Source organism: Mesocricetus auratus, unplaced genomic scaffold, assembly GCF_017639785.1.
Source record: "Mesocricetus auratus isolate SY011 unplaced genomic scaffold, BCM_Maur_2.0 Super-Scaffold_100011, whole genome shotgun sequence".
NCBI classification, from domain to species: Eukaryota; Metazoa; Chordata; class Mammalia; order Rodentia; family Cricetidae; genus Mesocricetus; species Mesocricetus auratus.
Genome location: NW_024429195.1, coordinates 35,826,902 through 35,846,992, shown reverse-complemented (window position 1 = coordinate 35,846,992; position 20,091 = coordinate 35,826,902). Strand labels below are relative to the sequence as shown.

Below are 20,091 nucleotides of genomic sequence, written 5' to 3'. Positions count from 1 at the left end.
AGCCGTGTGGTTAAGGTGTGTTTTTACCCATTCAGATTATCAAAGGCCATGCGTTTGAATCAGTATACAGTGTGTTGTCTGTGCATTTGCCATAGTTCATGACTCCTGTAAAAGCAGGCATTTGCCCAAGGTGTGTAAGCACTTTATTAGGCATCAGGTTCATAGAATCTCTAACTGTTCACACAGGCTTGGGTTTTGTTTGATAAAAGGGCTGTTTCATTGCTTTCTTTTTCCTTGTACATCCTGCATACTCTAGTTTTTCTTCTACTGTGAGGGCAGTGCTAGAGTCCCATAGTTCTCAAATTCTTTTCCTTCAGTCACTGACTTGTTCAGCTCCCCCTCCACAGGCAGGACTTGTGGTGTCCTCTCCAGCCATGGAGCAGATCTGCTGCCCATGGGAGGGTTGGTCTCAGGCCTGCAGCTCAGTCACCACAGACCCTAACCATGAGCTACAGCTGAGTTCATACCTCAGTATAAAGGAGCCGGCACCAGACGTTGCCACTCTAAGAGAGTGGGCAATGCCTGGGACAGCATCTGTCCTGAAGAGCCTTGGATTTGTCAATCATTAATACAGTGAGTGATGTGACTTTGCAAAGAGCCACCTACTGGGGGCACCCATAATTACATCTATCTAATCCTAACAGCTAAGAAGGAGCTTTTTGCCACATATGCCCAGAGATTTTCTTAAACTCACTTTGACAATGTTCCTTAATATAAGTGACTTTGGAGTATGAAAATAATATATATTACAGCTTTAGCATTCATTACAATGCAGGAGACCCAAGACAACATTAATCTTTGACATAACACTGTGTCCAGAACCAGTTATATAAAGTTTAAACATTATCACACTTATATTGACATATAAATGATGATAAATACGTGAATGTTGAAATAGTTACTTAGATAATGCCAAGTATTCTCATGATATTTTCCCTGAACATATTAAATATTAACCTACCTCATAAATGAGAGGTATCCATCCAGCATCTTCAATTAGGAAAAAAAGCTAACATAACAACATACTAAATTATAATATAACAACTAAATTGCAATATCATTGCAGACTGGTTGGTCTATAAGGGGTACATTTTTTGTTCTCCACAAAATAAGTATATAAAAATGGGGTAAAATGTAGTTTCAACAGAATCACATCAAATGTAAAATGAGCAAGAGCTTTTTCCTAAATCTTTGCACCTGTCATAATCAGGAAATTTTCTTTACCCAAATGCTTCTGAAGTGAGACAGAGAAATCCTTGTTATGAAACAAGTGCCAACCGCTTTGGAAGTGTGGCCCAGAAGTAGCTGTGTGATGCTCCACCCATGCAACTGTCTCCTTTCCCTCTTCTCCTTGGGCCCTCACCATCACTTGTGTGTTACCACGGAGGAAGCCATCCATAGCTTCAAGTGCTAATACGTATTCTCGTAGCTAGGGGATTAGAAGTTGGGACGTGAACTAGAAACCAGAATAACTTCTCCTAGGATTCTTTTACTAAGACATTGTACGTCTTTTCAAATAAGACAACTTGGAAATTTATGCCATACTTGAATTCAATTGTTTTTTAACATTTGAGACCTTTTTCACTTGAAGGTAATCTTAATGTTATAAATTTGACAGATAGTTTTTATTACTGAGTCCTAATTGTCTAAAACATTCATTGCAAACATATTAATATATATTCTTACCACATCAGTACCCATTCCTCATAGTTCTGGAGATGGGGAGAACAGATTCCTTTAAATGGCAGGTCAGTAGGAGTTTTTCCACAGTTAACCTTAGTAAGATCCACCCGAGGTAGTAATTAACCCTGACCTTTACTTGTGAACTCACATGGACACACCTTCAAAGTTGCACGGTTAAAGTTTCTATATTAAAATGTAGAAAAACTGAACTACATAAATATTGAGTAGTTTTAAAAAATCCCTTATTTCTTAATCCTTCTGTAGCTTCTATGGTTTCAACCTTGCCATCTCTCAGATTATATTTTCCTGTATCCTCTTTACCACCAACAACAAAAATTTTCTTCCCTGTTAAATGCACCAGGCTTCACAGAATCCTGTCTGAAAGCATCTCTCTGGTTTCAGCACGAGCCCATGAATCTTGTGTGAAAAGCACACATGGAAGCACCCACCTCTTCAACACAACAGTAGGTCACAAAAGCCAAAGCCCCTGGAGTGTTTTGCTTGGAAAAAAATCTCTCATTACCACAGTCTGTTAGCTTGCCCCATTTCTCAAAGAGTTCTTTTAAGCTATCGTGAAGTTTCAAAACTCAAACCACCAATAAACAATTTCCTAGACTGTTCCGGTTCCATCGGATCATAACACAGATACACAAAATTAAAACCTAAGTAAATCTTGGACTGAACACTGAAATATAAAAACCAAATTGAATCAGAAAATTAACTGTGAAAATACTCCAAGGAAACATGAGGTGGCAGACAACAGATAGTGACCTTCCCCCGGGCTAAGGGACGTTCCCACATTTCAGACAGTGATGTCCTCTACACTGACACAGTTTTAATTTACCTGTCACCATAAATGGATAAAGAAGGACCATTCTGATATTTTACAAGCTATAAACTAAAGTATTCCAGCTCGCTCTTCATGGCTTTCAACCCCATTGAATGTCACCCCTCACTGCTCCCACACCAGCATCCTTACTGTGAGGGCTTTTTTTTTTTAAATACCCCCTTCTCAAAATTTTAGTCCTAGCCAGACAGTGGTGTTGCGCACCTTTAATCCCAGCACTTGGGAGGCATAAGCAGGTGAATCTCTGTGAGTTCAAGGCCAGTCTGATCTACAAAGTGAGTTCCAGGACAGCAAGAACTACACTGAGAAATCCAGTTTAGTTGGTTTTTGGGGGGTTTTGTTGTTGTTTTGTTTTATTTACTCTTTTGTTTTTGGGGGGTGGGGGGCTGCCACTCAGCTCCCAAATAAATCCACACAGAGGATTTTTCTTTCTTATAAATGCCCAGCCTTAGCTTGGCTTATTTCTAACCGGCTTTTCTTAAATTATCCTGCCTACCTTTTACCTCTGGGCTTTTTCCTTTTCTTACTCCTGTAATCTTACTTTCACTCTTACTCTGTGGTCGGCCCCTTCTTTTCTCACTCCTCTCCTTGTTGTTGCTCCTCCTTCTCTCCTTCTAGATTTTTCCTCCTCTTTATTCTCTCTGCCTGCCAGCCCCGCCTATCCTTTCTCCTGTCTCGCTATTGGCTGTTCATCTCTTTATCAAATCAATCCAGGGTTTAGACACACCAAATAACACAGCTTCACAGAGTTAAACAAATACGACATAAAAGGATGAACACATCTTTGCATCATTAAACAAATGTCCCACAGCATAAACAAATGTAGCACATCTTTAAAAATATTATATAATATCCTGTCTAAAGAAAAAAAAGACTTTAGTCCTAATGTCTTCACACTCCCTGAATGTTGCTCTGCTTCTCCCTTCATTAACCTGCTGTCTGCCTTGAACCTTCTACTCTGTGCTCTACGGCTATAAGCTTAAGAATTCAAACCATAAAATCCTTTGTCATACATGAAGATTTCTTCACAGGATAACTTACCAAAAGCAATGCAACTAACCATCTTTTAATAACTCGTTAATTTTATGTTTTATTTCTTCCAGACAAAACATTTAAAATTGTTTACATGTGCATATTTGAAGGAACAATAGTATATGCTTCCTATCCATTCTCTGTTTGCAAATAATGTTTCTATATGTTATGCCAAATGGAAACACTCTCCAGACACTGGACTCTGCCTTTCATAGCATTATGCAGTACCATTTATTTACTCAGCATTTACCAATAATTGCTACTAAATCCAGGCGATTCTCTGCCAGAAGCCTTCATTTGAACTTGCTATTTGCCTAACCTTCATTGCACCCGGGTGAGGTTTTAGCTTCAATCTTGGCCACTTTATTACCCTCCCTCCAGAAACTAAGGGGCCATTTGATCACTCCTAAGGTCTCACGGGGAGGGCTAAGTCTCTTTGCTAGCACTACATGTGTAGGCTAATTCCTTCATTCTCCACTATTTCCTTGGTGTTTTTTAAAGCAGCCACATTAAAACACTCCTGCTGACATCAGGGATTGATGTTCGTCTTTTTCCACTCAGTCTTTCAAAGCCCTTGTCTTGCATATATACAACATTGATCTGTAGCTTTCCGATAGCCAGAATTGCATTTGGTAGTGGGGAGGGGAGGAGTGGGTGACTATTAGCGCACATGTAGGTTCTTTCTCCGGGATCTCATTCATATGGAACACTTCCTGTTTTGTTATGCATCCAGCAATCAGGCTAACAAAGCACTGTTGCCTTCAACTATTTTTATTTTCCTGATGTTTTGGAAAATTACACTAATAGATTATGTTCCCGAGCAAGCTGTGTCAATTCTGTTCTCTGAAGTTGAGTCACTACAGCATTTCCTACAACTAGCCCCATTGTTTCTTTTATGAAGGACAAAGGAAGCAATTGTTCTTCAGAAAGAAAACTCTTTCTCCTCCAACTTGCTTTTCTCTGCTTGACAAAATGCCATTGTTCAGGGACTTGTTGCAGCTGAATGCTGGACTAGCTCTTTGATCAGTTCAGACAAGGGGTCTCAAACCCATTTGGAATCATCACTCCTAGAAGCTCATTGATTTCCATATAAATAACTGATCAGAAAACAAATAAAAATAGAGAACATCACTTGGACAACACAGGTGGCTATCAGGGAGAAATAAAGTCAAAAAGAAGGTAGGCCTGCCTAACAGTGGTGCATTTGTCTGATTCTAGGAAAATGCCTGCCTCTCCATCCTGTTGTCAGTCACAGTGCTGCTGGGATGACATTTCAGAGTGCCGCTTTCTAATTTCAAGTTGAAGATCTGATGATCTCTCAGTAACGCTCATGTCTAACAATGTTTTTCTCTTTAGAGAAAATTTTCTTTTAGAAAGAAATCCCGTGTCTCATTTCAGGGCATCATTTGATACAAATTCACAAACTGAAATAGTCCCTACCCCATACTAAGCGGAAAGGAAGTGGTGTCATCTTAAACTCTTGCTTGAGATGCCTGGATGATTGGGCAGGTGCCCACATCATCCTAATTCCTAGGGCTCCACATCAAATCCAGGGATTCACTGAAAAGAGTGAAGGCAGCATTAAACGCCTGCTGAACACACTCACCCCAGGACTGTGCTGCCGCTGGTCCAAGAGTCCTGGATGAAGGATAATGAGGGATGCCACCAGTCTTGCTATGCTGAGCACCAGCTGCCCAACACCCTCAGGATCCAGCCAACACTCAGGCCTTTAGGTCTTGACCCTGCTGTGCCCCATGTGTCTTTCCTGAAAAGAAACCTGGGGACTTTATCATAAGCCCTGTCTCTCCTCCCAAGCATTGCAGTCTGTATTTGACTTGCCTCCTGTGCTTGGCAGTGGCAAATACACAAGGGAACCACCTACCCTAAGTGTCCCCATCTTCAGGAAACCAGAGATACCTCGACATTCACGAGGGAGAAGCACTTTACCACACGATGGATCGTGTCAGTTATTGAAGTAGCCCGAGGAGCCAGAGTGAAGAGAGTACAGAAGAGGGTTAGCGTACAAACGATCCAAGGGGGAGCTACAGATAAGGGCAGAGCTATTTGTTCAACGTGCTTAAAAATTTGACATGAACAAGATAACTGGTAAACTCTTAGTTGGGATGATGCCTTGATAACGTAAACAAAGTCACCTGTAGAAGGTCATGGGCCTCTGAGAGGACAACTGGGGGAGGGGGAGGGACTTCCAGTCCTGATTTTTCACAACACCCCCCTTTGCTAAGGCAGGGCAACTGGAGAAAGCATCTCAACATCCCTGCTAAGAGCTGCCTGTCATACATATCCAGCTCCTTGAGAAAATGTAGCGACCGTTTCTAAAGTGACAGAAGGCAACATACAATTTAATGTACTGGATCCTGTTGCTTTCAAAAGATGTGAGTGAGCCAGGTCTGGCGGTGCATGTCTTTAGTCCCAGCAGAGGGAGATGGCTCTGTAGATCTGTGACCAGCCTAGTTGATGTAGAGTTTCAGGCCAGCCAGAGCTATACAGAGAGACAGACGGACAGACGGACAGGGTATTTTGTGCCACCCTGACTTGACTTCAGACCCAGCGCAGTCTGTTTCCCTGCTCTTGTTCTCAGACATTCCTTTTTCACTGTGAGACTAGGGGAATTTCCATGCCTGCTCAGGTGTGATAGAGAAGTTGCACTATGCCAGCCTCCTCAGCCGGCTGCAGAGAGTGAAGGAGCAGACCCAGGTGATCAATCAAGCAATGGCAGAGCTGGCGACCGTCCCTTATCTCCAGGACATCAGTCAACAGGAGGCAGAATTGGTGAGTACTTGTTTCTCTTTGTTTAAGCTTTCACAGGCCCCGAGCCAGCAGAAGACTGATAGGGGCTGAAAGGGCTGTGGTAATAAATGTAGTCTGAAGGGAGACGCCGGCCCTCATCCAGCATTCAAATGAAGACACTGGAAGATGGGAGCAGTCTGGAGCTATTGGACTACTTTCCCTTTCCTTCCTTCCTCCCTTCCTTTTTTTCTTTCTCCCTTTCTATATAATGAGAACCTTCGTGTAAAAACATAGGAAAGGGCCAAATATATTCATTTTATATATAAAGCTTTTTGTTTAAATTAAAATGAGTGTGTGTGTGTGTGCGCGTGCGTGTGCGTGTGTGTGCATGTGTGTGCGCGTGTGTGAGTGTGTGTGTGAGTGTGTGTGAGTGTGTGTGAGTGTGTGTGAGTGTGTTGTGAGTGTGTTGTGAGTGTGTGTGAGTGTGTTGTGAGTGTGTTGTGAGTGTGTGTGAGTGTGTGTGAGTGTGTGAGTGTGTTGTGAGTGTGTGTGTGAGTGTGTGTGCGTGCGTGCGTGTAACATGTGGCGAGCAGAGGGCAAGCTTAGCTGTCTTGTCTTTGCTCAGGCAACTCACCACCACTTGTTTTTTAGACAGGATTTCTCGCTAGTCCAGAGCTCACTAAGCAGGCCTGGCTGGTCTAGCCATTGAGGCCCAGGGACCCACCTGTCTCCATTTTCTGAGCCCTGAAATGGCACATGCTAACTACCATGGTTTATAAGGATCAAGTTCAGGTCCTCACACTGCAAGATGAAGTACATCACCCTCCAACTGAGCCCCCTTTCTACCCCAGCTGAATTTTTAATTAACATTCTCTGAAATGCCAGGATGATCGTGTATGGACCTCTTCCGTAGAAAAGGCAGGAGGCAGCCGGGCGTTGGTGGCGCACGCCTTTAATCCCAGCACTCGGGAGGCAGAGGCAGGCGGATCTCTGTGAGTTTGAGACCAGCCTGGACTACCAAGTGAGTTCCAGGACAGGGTCCAAAGCCACAGAGAAACCCTGTCTCGAAAAACCAAAAAAAAAAAAAAAAAAAAAAAAAAAAAGAAAAGGCAGGAGGCACATCACACACCTGTATGGAAACAACACCCTACAAAATGTCCCTAAGTGTAGGTCACCTCCAGCATTGTCATATAGAGGCAGGAGTGCACACACTCAGTAAAAGCTTACATCAGAAAAAAGTGATATATACATATATATATGTATGTATGTATGTATATAAACACACACAGTGTGTGCGTGTATTTTCTTAACTAAATACATTCAGAGAACCAGACATTTTATTCTTGCATAGACCAAATCAGAAACTACTTAAAGGACTAGCTTAGAAACAATCTTCAAACAGATGTGTGTATTATAGTCATAATTAATATTAGAAATCATACCACCTCATTTGAAAAGTAATCATTGAATAGTGTGCTGCCCATTCAAGGAGAGGTCTGAGGGCCTAACGTGTCGTAGGGAAGGGCTCTTCCCTTTGAAGCGTTAATTGAGAGGAGCTAAAACTAATTATAGACTTGAATTGAATTCACAGCACAAGGATGAGAACAGCCCAAACTGATTACCTGTAATTTTCAGATAACTAAAGCAACCCTCCCTCTTTGAGCTTTTACAGATGTAACCAAGAAATGAGCCTCCAGTATTTATAATATTTATCTAGGCTTTTTTTTAAAGTGCATTTAATAAATACTGATATTCCCAGTAATCTTATGAAACAGTCTGCCTAGCCCAGTAAATAATGCACTGCAAACTAAGGCTGAAACCCATGCAATGAGCTTTTCTCAAGGAATCTGTAAGTAAGAGTGGTGATGATACTGTCTGAGCCATCATGGTGGTAAGAAGAACACCTTTTAAAAGGCAGTGTGTTCTTTTTGCCATTCATGAGGCATTCAACAGTGTGCTAAGTGTGTGCTTTCAAAGGGCATATTATAACCAATTTTAGGTGATTAATGCTCCTCTAAGATAAGCAAAGCAAAGAAAATGTTAATTTCGAAAGGAAAATGTTGATCCCGTCTTCTTAAAAAGCACATTCAATATTTAAATAAGAAAAAAGACATAATTCTTTGCTTATAGGTCCCCTGGGCCACACACCTGTGGAGTTCCCTCCACCCGCCTCCAAGAAATGCTTATATTTCAAAATATGCACAAAGGGCTCAAAACCAATATCACTGAAAAACCTTCCAAAGGCACAAGAGAACCAGAAATTTTCCTTCCCAAAGGCACATTTTTTTCAATAGCTTATACTTTTAAAAAAACATGAAATTTCATAGGATAATTTCATATGTTATACACTCCCCAAGTTTAGAAATATAGACAGATACATAACTGAATGGTAAGTAGATAGATGGACAGACATACTGATAGATGATAGACAGACACGCAGATAAATAAATAGATGTGTGGGTACAACCCCAACATTTGACCAGACTGTGTCTCAGAAAATTTCATTACTTTATGCAATAAACTTTACTTTCCAGTTGCCAAGTATGCGTTAACCTTGAAAAGTAAATCCCAAGCTGACTTGTAGGGCACCTTGGGAGCATTGGTGGCTCAGAAAAGCTCTCGTGTGACTCTGCTCTCTGTCTCCCTGACTAAACTCCCTGGCATCAGAGAGATTATCTAAGGGCTAGCTCACACAGCCTGACACAGCCCACGCATGTGTCATGTTACAGGATTTGGTATTAGTCTCTGAAATAGGGTCTTGCTCTCTGGCTCAGTGGAGCTTTGAACATGCCATCCTCCTGCCTCAGCTGTGACTGCTGTGACTATGCTGACTTTTGTTTGTTTCTTCTGAGACCAAGTCTCACGTAGACCAGACTACTACCAGAGACTGCTCTTGAACTTGCAACCCTCCTGCCTACCAAGCTCTAAGGAGGCATGTGCTGCCCCACCCAGTCCATCATATTATTTTCAATTGGAATATAGCAAATGGCTTTTTTGTAAGTAAAGTGTGCTGTTTTCAAGGGACCTTTAAAAAACACAGAAGAAAAAAATTAGTTGTTGCAAAATTTTAACAATAGTAAGAGTTTAAATGAAGGGGAGTCTTTAAGAGGCAATAAAACAGTGCTGTTTTAATATTGTCCTCTGGAGAGCTTTTTCCTGATGTCTAGAATTATGATGCATTAGCCTCAGGAGAAAATATTAAAGCACATTCATGTACTACATGGCATTTCCTGAGAGAATTAACTACTGCCATCATTCTTTACAGCCCAAATCTGTTTTTTAACAAAAAAACATCAACACTTACTACATTAAAACCTATATATTTCCTACAAATTTGGAGTAAGAATCTTTTTCACTGTTTTGATATTTTATGGGTACAGCAATACTCAGTAATGACTGGGGCAGAGTTGAGGTTGTGGTGTTCATTGCGGGAAAAATGAGTAATAAAATCATCAGTGTACAAATGATTTTTTAATTAGGTTTTAATCTGTGTATTTAGAGAAGTTATTTCTGTGTGAATTCCATGCTGATAATTTTTATCTTGGTATCACAGCTGCAGTCGCTAATGGCAGACGCCATGGACACCCTTGAAGGAAAGAAGAGTAACAAGGAACGTGTGTGGAATACAATCCAGAAGGTAAAACCCTGAGCTGAAGGGAAAATATATCTTATCCTCAGAGAAAATGTCCACCTTGGGTCAAATCTGTTTAGAAGATAAAAAAGAAATGAGAGAAATCCCTGGGGTTGTTTTCAGTCTGCCTTCTTGGTGAAGTGAATGCAGTCGAAAGAACTAGAAATGCAACCAAGGCCAATGATGGATTTGTTTAATTGTCCCCCTGCTCTGTGGCCATCATAGCCACCATCCTTCCTGATCTTGCTCCTTTTCACTTTCTATTTAAATGATCTGTTTCTTCATTATTTGTAATGATAATTTTTTAAACACCTTTCCTTGGAATTTCATTGATTCTTCAGCTATGTTTGTCCTTTGTTTTGTTTTTATTTGTTTGTCGCTCCCTTGGGAAACATGCCATAGCTCAAGCTCTAGAATCTTACACTTTGTTGGTTTTGGTAGGGGAGAAGCATAATGGCTAGTCACTGGTGCCCACTGCAAAGTTTACTGATCGTCACCTGGCCTCGGTTCTCAGGTGACTTGTGTGACAATATGGAAGTGTCTGAAAGACTTTGTAATGCTATACCTTCAGCATTCTGATTGCTCTACTTCCAACACAGTCTCCTCCCATCCCTTTGTGGACAAAAGGAACAAAACAAAGAATGCTTCAATCTAAAAAGCAATGTCCATAGAAAGGGATTCTGGGAATCTCAGGAGATGTGAGCTCTAAAATCAACTAGAAACAAAATCAACTTAAAACATGGAAAACCAAATCAACATAATTCTTACATAGGATCAGGGATACCTTGCTGGGCAAAAGCAGCTTGGCTGTATGAGTGGCTGTGAAGCAACGTGCTGTCATAACTTCCGGAACCACATGAGAGTAGCCTGGTCTGGGAGATCTTTATGACGGTGGTATTTCCATAACATTTAAAGATTAATGTTCATTACCCAGGCGAAAGGGAAAATTTGGAAGTTGGGGAGATACCTTAGTTGGCAAAGTGATTATAGACATGAGTTCAATTCCCAGATACCACATTTTAAAAAAAACAGCCATTTGTGGTGGTGAACACTTGTCATCCAGGGCGGCAGGGCAGGGGAGGTGGACACAGGCAGATCCCTGAGGCTCAGAGGCCAGCCAGTCTAGGTTATTCAGTGAGCTTCAAGCCAGTGAAAGACCTAAAAAAAAGAGTATGGCTCCTGAAGAATGACACCCAAGGTTGTCCTCTGAGCGCCACATGCCTACACACACACACACACACACACACACACACACACACACTTTTCCAAACAGAGTAAAATTATGCACCAAGAATAAAAAGAAATCATGTGTATTAGTTACTTTTCTAACACTATAAGGAAACACCATGACCAACGCAACTTATAAGAGAAAGCATTTAATTGGGGGTTTGCTTACAGTTTCAGAGAGCTAGTCCATGATCATCATGGTGGGAATCATGGTGACAGGCAGGCAGGCATGATGCTGATCTGCAGGTGGGCAGAGAGAGAGAGTAACTCAGCCTGTCATGAGGTTTTGAAACCTCAAAGCCCAACCCTAGTGACATACCTCCAACAAGGCCATGCTTTCTGATCCTTCCCAAACAGTTCCACTAACTGGTACCAAGTGTTCAAACATATGAGCTTATATGGAGCCATTCTCATTCAAACAAGCACAGCATCTTATGGATTTGTTTGGGGATTATAGTTCCAAAAGGATAAAAATCCCTCGCTGTCCTATCAGGAAACATGGCTGCAGACAGGCAGGCATGGGCTAGAGCAGCAGCTGAGAGCTTACATCTTGATCCACAAACAGGAAACAGAGAGAACATACTAAAAATGGCATGAGTCTACTGAAACCTCCATGTCTGTCCCCATTGTGATGGCTATTCTTGGTTATCAACTTGATTGCATCTTCAATTAACTATAACCCAAAAGTAGAGGACACACCACACTGGTGAGCAATTTCTGCTTAATTTAAAGTGGGGAGATGTACTTCTGATCTGGATCTTTGAGGTAGGAGGACATACCTTTAATCTAGATGTTTAATCCAGATCTATCTGGGCCATGCCTTCTGCTGGAATCCTGTATAAGGGCAAGCAAGAAGGAAGCTGTTGCTCTGTGCCTGCTTGCTTTTGCCTTACTAGCATGTCCATTCCTTCACTGGCATTAGAGCCTACCTTTTCATAACTCCAACGAATACAGAAGACCAGCTGAGACAGCTAGCTTTGTAGACTGAGTAACTACTGGATTTCTTGACTTTCCATTTGTAGCCAGCCATTGTTGGATTAGATGGACACAGTCTGTAAATCATTCTAATAAGCCCAGAGAGAGAGAGAGAGAGAGAGAGAGAGAGAGAGAGAGAGAGAGAGAGAGAGAGAGAGAGAGAGAGAGTCATTGATTTTGGACCCCAGACTTACAGCTGGGAGGCCAGCATGGGACTGATCCAGACCACCTGAGTGTAAGAGATGGTGAGGAGGCCTGGGCAACCTATGGGGCCCTGGGCAGTGGATCACTATTTATCCCTGGAATACAAATGGAATTCATATGCCCATAACACAAAGAGGGATGCTCTCTCAGCCTGGACATTTAGGGGACTGCCTGGACCCTGCCCTGAGAGAAATGACAGCCTCTAGATATCCCCTCTGTGGAAGGAAGTGGCTATAGCAGGAGAGAGGTGGGGTGGGGGTGGGAGTGTGAGGGAGGAGGGGAGGGAGAGGGAACTGGGATTGACATGTGAAGCAAGCTATTTAAAATTAAAATAATAAAAATACAAAAAAAGAGAGTCATTTTACGAATTCTGTTATTCTAAAGAACCCTAACTAATACACCCCAGAGACACACCTCCTCTCACCAAGCCACACTTCCTAATCCTACCCAAACTGTGTTACCACTGAGGAGTAAATATTCAAATATTTTAGCTTATGAGAGGCATTCTCCTTCAAACCAGGACACCATGCATACACACAGGCAAAACACTCATACATAAAAAGAAATAAAGACTAGTGTGAAGATATTTGCTTGATATTGCTAGAGAGAGGCCTTCTGGTACCATTTACTGAAGAAAGAAACTGTTACATGAGTACCTCTTGGCTAAGGATATAAACTACTTTAGAGTGTAGCCAGGAGGGGAAAGCCACACCAGATAGCTGAATGGGAATTTAATATAAGAGGTAAAGGCAGTTGCTGCCCAGACTGACAACCTGACTTCAATTTCAGGGAGCTACATGGTGGAAATAGAGAACTGACTCCTATAAATTGTCCTGTGGTCTCCACGCACACGTCATGCTACATGTGTGAACATGGGGGGGAACAGATGGAGGGGGAGAGAAATGTAATTTTTAAATGAATAACTATGAAGTGGTTAAATAAGAGACTGAACAGGTAAAGGAGAAAAATAAAGAAAATCAGTTCCATTCTGCTGAGCTGAAAAAATTTGAATTAAAAATCTTTCAAGTCAGACTCAGGCATTTATTGAAGGTGCTGCTCTGTCACTCCTGGGTCTCTGAAGTAGAAGGAAGGTTCTAGAAGGGTTGAGCTGCAGACCTTTCAGGAGGATATACTAACCCACTGATGCTATGAAGTAATGAGGAGTTCAGTGATCTTGAGAAATTCTGTAGCTTTTGGGAAAACTAGATTCAGAAGCAGTATGTGTTTGTGTACTGGGGATGGCTTTTCTGAAGATGCACTCACAGGAAGACCAGAGTACACTGAAGGCAGAGAGGAAGAAGCAAGCATGTAGTTGAATGCTTTTCTTTGTCTTGCCAGTGCACCAGTTTCTCTCCTGCTTGCAGGGTCCCCGCAGCCATTATGAAACAACCAGGATGCTGTCAAGATGCCCAAGGGAAAATATAGAGCCTCAAGTTCTGGATAAATACTGAATGAGGGTGACAAGGAATAAGAAAAAAAGGATGACAAGAAGGAAGAAGGATGGACTAGAGATGTAAGTTTCTAGGTCCTTAGCCAAGTAACGTTAAATGAAATCATTTGAGTGGCTGACCCTGCTAAGGAAGACCATATAAAGAGAATTGTGAAGGGGCACTTCGAACTGTGGGAGAGAAACCTACAAAGGAGAGCAAGGGCTTGAAGAAAGAATTGGAGCTGGAGGGTAAGGAAATAAATTCAATACCGAAGAGTCAGCAACTTTTCCAACTATTTCTACTGGCTATACACAATAACTTTAAGCAGGGATCAGCAAACTACAAGCTTCAGGTCACATTTAACACACCACCTATTTCTGTTAGTAAAGTGTATTGCTTTGCAGGCATGCCTTTCATTTACATGTGGTCTCGGTCAACTTGGCCACTGTAATCACTCACTAAGTCAAAACTATTTACTATCTAGTTGCATGAAGAAAAATGGTGCTGTACTCCAGTTTACAACAGTACACCTCCCAGAAATATTTGCATACATTGAGTAAATATTTACATTTACAAATCGATGTATTTATAGAGCCATAGCCCAATGAGTAAATCCTATGGCCAGGCCAGAAAGATGGAAGAGAGACCACCATCTTTCTGCATCTTTTGAAAATGCTTCTTGTACTTGGCTGTAAGCTACAGTTCATGATGCCTGTGTTCATGGGCATACTTAGCCTGTTGCTTCTTACTTTATCCCTACTTCAGCTATCTGTGCTGTGTAACAAACAACCCTAAGTGCAGTGGTTTGAAAAAAATCACTATCGTCTCAGACTGATACCTTGATCAGACTCCACCAGATGGTTCTCAAAACTTCTCCCACCCGGTTCAACCCTATGGTTTGTCTGCATAGGTCTGACATCTGTGAATGTTCCAAGATGGCCGCCTCACACCCCTGACAACTGACGCTGGTCAGCTGAGACAGTTGCCTGAATGTAGGTCTCCTGTGTGAAACAGGCTTTAAAACGGCATCTAACTGAGTTCCAAGAGAACAATTTAAGAGAAGGGGAGTAAAAACATTGCACAGTCTTTAGGAGTAACCTTCTTTCTACATTGACTTCCGTCATGTCGTAGGGATGTATGCCATCACTGGCCTAGACATAAATGGAGAGAAGAATGGATTCCACTACCAAGGAGATGATGGTGACCATCTCAGAGACAAGACACACAGCAGAGTGGCTCTGTACCCTGGACTGGAAAACATACCTTCAAGCAAGGACTCAGGCAGACAATGAAATCAAGGCCTCCCAAAATCACAGCACAGCGGACCCCCACACCACACATCCAACCAGTGGGTGTGTAGGAAGACTCACTGGTGAACAGCCAATCTTCCCAAATTAAAAGCCCGGGTAATGATCATGGCTTTCTAAATAGAAGCTCCTGAGAGATCTTTAGGAAGAGTGAATGGGAAAGAGCAGGGTGCCAAATTTTTCCCAAGGGCTTTTAATTTGGCTAATGTGACTCTACACAGGATGATGGTATCACTCTCAGACAATTCCAGTAGCAAATAAGTAATTTCCTTTTACTGCTACAGAGTTAATTTGTGTGTGCAGGAAAAAAAATAATTAAAAAAAACTAATTGTACAAGCTACACTGTGTTCTGAGCTCACTGGAAGTTGATATCAGCCTTGCCACCTCTGAGATCTGTTATCTGTAATAGAAACAGCTGTTGTACCTAATGAAAACACTTGAAATTTTCATCTGAAGCAGCAGAATTATGGCAGAAGCTTCTCATTCTACACAGTTAAAGGGTCTGTCAGAATCCCCATTACCTCACACAGTTTCCTAGGCTCCACGTTGTTATGGGCCTATTTAAAAAAAACTCATCCCACTGCAATCCGATTCATGAGCACTGACCTCCTGCCTGTGTTTTTGTCTTTTCTGAAGTTCCCCAGAAACAACTGTGCTTTGTCCTCACTCACTGGAATTAAAATACAATCTTCACAGAGTTGTAGGATGGTGGTGGTGGTTTGGGCTTGGCTCTGTGGCGTAGTTCTTTCCAGTAATTAACTCAAGATTAAGATACATTCATGTCGGTTTAGTGATGCAGATACAAAGCAGGACAAGTCACATTTTAAAAACAGCAAGTTCTTATGTTGGAACGTGCCATCTACAGTGTGGCTAAGAACATCACACTTTGCTCGGTTTGATTCTATAACCACAGTGCCTGAGGAAGAACACTGTTCTTGAACATCCTCCTGAAGTCCCACTGACACCTTCCTCATTCATGTGAACAGCAAAACATCCACTAGACATTGTCTTACACATTCAAAACTGATTCATGAAAAATCTGTGCCCCCCCGCTATCTGTAGCCATGGAAGTAACCAATAAACCACCTAAAAATGTAGAATACGCTACAAAACAAAATAGGGCGGAGCATGATAGGAAAATGGAAGATGCCAAATACAGAAGAAAATCATGTACATACTAGGTAGAACTCATTTAGTAAAGGAAACAGCAAGTGTAAGATGCTAAGGTGGAGTGTGTCCTCCAAGGTCATCATGATAACTACTGTGTAATGAACAGAGTACTGAGATATGATGTGAAAGAAAGTGGAATGTACACTTGAAAGTGGCTAGGGTGAGAATAGGTTGAAGGAGCAAAGGAGAGCAAGACACCTTAGTTACTTTTTTACTGCTGGGATGAGTGCCATGACCAAGACAACTTACACAACTTACAGAAAAAAAAAGAGTTTATGGAGGTGCTAACCATTTCAGGGCTTGAGTCCATGACCATCATGGCAGGGAGCATGGCAGCAGGCAGGCATGGTTCTTATTGCCGTAATTAGGGGCTTGTATCCTTATCCACCAGTAGGAGCAGAGAGGGCTAACTAGAAGTGACACACCTCCCACAAGGCCATTCCTCCTAATCCTTCTCAAACAACTCTACCAACTGGGGACCACATGGTAGATATATGAGCCTGTGGAGGCCATTCTCATGCAAACCACCATACAATAAAAAGGTATTACAGTGATCCAGGAGAGAAAATGGAAGCTCAAGCCTTAAGCGTAGGTAGGAACAATGTGAGCTTTCATCTTCAACTCAGTAAGGCAAGAGAATTGACAGAGAGCCCAGTGCTACAAAAGAAACACAATACCCTGCATTTGTTACTTTCCTTGTAGCCATGGTTGGATCATTTTAAGGTATGGGGAGTTCTTTTGGCTCACAGTTTGAGGGTACCAGCTGTCCTGGAGGAAAAGGCATGGTAGCAGGAGCGTGAGACAGTTGGTCACATTGTGCCTACAGTCAGAATGCAGAGAGAGAAACACTGGTCCCACCTGACTTCTCCCTCAGTCCAGAACCCAGTTCCCTGGAATTATTCTCCTCAATTAGTCCTCTCTGGAAACACACTCCTAGGCATACGCAGAGGTGTGTCTCCTAAGCAACTATAATTCCAGTCAAGGTGAAAATGAAGATTAGCCATCACACATTCTGAACTGGCAATTTGGAGACAAAAAAATATCACAAATTATGGCAAGAGGTCATCTTCTTTCTCTTGGTCTCAGTTTCCTTACCCATAATAGGATATAGGCTAGAAAAGTCTAAACCCTTCCCTAGCTCTGACTAAATAGATCTCTTGAAAGCAGAACCACAAAATCAAAATAATAAATGTATTTATTGATTTCTTATTATGGAACATTCTCCTGTTTATATATACCAACTCATTAATCTTCACCAGGTAGAAAGTATAATTCATTAAACAGAGAAATCTAACAGGTTGCCCAAACTCACATGGCCAGTAAGTAACCCAAGCCATGGCTTGAGCTGACTTTGGGTTCTAAAACTTCTGTGATGGAAGCCCAGGATATATGATACCTGAAGAAGTCCAGTGATGGTACACATCCAGCATATGTCCAACACTGTGTTTGCCTTCAAGTGTGAGGCCAAGTGTGGGGTCAGAGTGGCCTCCCACCAAAGAAGAATCTGGCTGCATATGAGTCAAAGTGTCTCAGGTGTCAGATGCTTTCGATCTAAGCTAAGGAAGCCACTATGAAGCTTTTGGTTTAGTCTAGCATTACAATTAATTAACTTTTGGGCTGGGGGATGGTTAGTGGGTAAACTGCTTTCTGTGCAAGCATGAAGATCAGAGTTCAAATCCTCAGACCCCACATAGTGCTGGGCACTATGGCATATACCTATAATTCCAGTGATCCTAAGAAGAGATGAAAGGTGGCAACAGGAAAATCCCCGGAAAAAAAAAAAAACAGAGATATTATCTCAAACAAAGTGTAAGTCAAAGACTAACACTCTCCTCATGTTTGCTACAGCACCTATTTACACATACCAACATGCTCCAGTATGTCCAGGCCCACGCCACTTCAGGCCCGGTATGACAAGGCCCTCACCACCTCAGGCCCGGTATGACCAGGCCCATGCTACATCAGGCCCTGTATGGCCAGGCCCTCACCACTTCAGGCCCAGTATGACCAGGCCCTCACCACTTCAGGCCCTGTATGACCAGGCCCTCACCACTTCAGGCCCAGTATGACCAGGCCCTCACCACTTCAGGCCCAGTATGACCAGGCCCATGCTACGTCAGGCCCACTCTACTTTACGTCCTGCAATGTTGTTACTCATCAATGAATCCTCATGTCCACTGAAGTTGGATGGCTTCTTTTAAGATTTTATTTTTAATTGTATATTTATATGTGTCTCTGTGTGGGTCTGTGCACATGAATGCAGGTGCCCACAGAAGCCGGACAAGATCTTCAGATTCCCCTGGAGCTAGAGTTGTGAACCATCTGACACAGGCAGTATGTGATCTTAACCACTGAGCCATCTCTCCAGCCCTTCCACTGAGATTTCATGAAGAGACCTAACCAAAGAAACAGGAGGGAAAATGAAATAAAAATTGGTATTAAGTTGGCTCATCCTATTTCTCACTACAGATCCAAGCGTTAGCTAGTTCACAAGGAAAAGTTATCCTCTCAGTTTATACAAAGCCTAATGTCTCAATGAGATCAGAATTTAACCTGTTATACCATATTATTTTATTCTTCTGTCTCTGGATCTCTCATCTAAGACTAAATGAGGGAAATAAAACTTTGATATTTTAGAAGCAATGAGAGAAGTCTCCTCATAACCCCCGACCTCTGAGCTTTCATGAGAAGTAGTTTTAAAATGGGAAGGCTACTTTAAAATTCATCTAGTATTACAAAATGTGATGAACTTCAATGAATCCAGCAAACAGAGCACATGCATGTCCTCCAAATATCCCTATGAAGGCACTCAAAATGATTTGCATTTTCACTCCTTTTTACCTCAAAGCCTTCACTTTCACACCATCCCCAATGTCATCAAACACAAATGGCATTCATAGGTATAATCTTTGGGCCTTTGAAGACGAATATGGGATAGGTTATATAACATGGCAACTCGGTCCTGTTGCCGACTTGGCATAGGCAGAGCAGAGGGGCGTGAACACAGATTGAGCTGTGGGGCAGGGGCAATTGGTTGAGGAGGAAAAACGAGCAAACTGCAGTCTTTTATTTACGTTGTGCATCAGCATTCAGCCCTGAATCCTTCCAGAGGCTCCTCAGGGAGAGCTCGCCCACGCAGCGCCATCACTCATCCGCCAGTCAGCAGGGCTGACTAATGTGCGTTGGGTTAGGAGTTTTGTGAATGTTCTTGTCTTTTCCAAGACTCAGCAGTAGTGCCGTTCATTTACAAAGCAGTTTGTCCTGCAATCATACTTTTCCTGTGTGTCTTGTTCTTTAAGAATCTCCACAGATTTATTGCAATTTGGCTGTGAATCTTGCAACTTCTGGTTATGGCTGTCCTCATTAGCATATCCCCATCTTCCTTTATAGTGTGAGCACATCTAAGCAGTTCTGTCCATAGTCTCAGGCAGGTCATGGGGTGGTTGCCATCAGAAGCTAAACTTTTGGACAATGACACCACAACTACACTATGGTTCTTGTCAGCTGAGATCACAGAGCAGAGCTTCAGATGCAAATCATGAAATCCAGCCGTCATTGAGGCCAACATCTTCTCCCCTTGCCTGGAGGGTCAAGGTGTAGAGTTAGCTTGTTGCATTGGTAAACTTTCCACTTTCCACGACTCTGACAAAACATGGGAGCTTTGTTTAGGCTCGTGATTTCAGAGGTCTTCGCTCATGGATGCTTGGCTCTGGTACATTGGCCAATGCAGTTGATCATCGTAGCAGCACAGCAGAGGCTATCTGTTCACCTGGTGGTAGCTGAAAAAAGAAGAGCAAGTCAAGATAGAAAAGGACTAGGGCTCCCATGTTCTTTCA

The 20,091-nt window shown here is 42.2% G+C and overlaps 1 protein-coding gene and 1 long non-coding RNA gene across 3 annotated transcripts in view; one reads left to right on the top strand and one right to left on the bottom strand.

The window, feature by feature from the left end:
- Positions 1 to 20,091, top strand: part of Spata16 (spermatogenesis associated 16) — a 285,586-nt gene that overhangs the window by 241,615 nt on the left and 23,880 nt on the right. Inside the window, exons 9-10 of one of the 2 annotated variants that reach the window (XM_040754605.1) lie at positions 6,188 to 6,352; positions 9,864 to 9,947. The exons of the other annotated variant lie outside the window; for it this stretch is intronic. Coding sequence (XP_040610539.1) covers positions 6,188 to 6,352; positions 9,864 to 9,947 — 249 coding nt within the window. The remainder of the gene's footprint in view (positions 1 to 6,187; positions 6,353 to 9,863; positions 9,948 to 20,091) is intronic. 2 annotated transcript variants of the gene reach the window in all.
- LOC110340827 overlaps positions 18,480 to 20,091 on the bottom strand; it is a 62,228-nt gene continuing 60,616 nt past the window's right edge. Inside the window, exon 3 of the long non-coding RNA XR_002382662.2 lies at positions 18,480 to 20,034. This is a non-coding gene — a long non-coding RNA (uncharacterized LOC110340827). The remainder of the gene's footprint in view (positions 20,035 to 20,091) is intronic.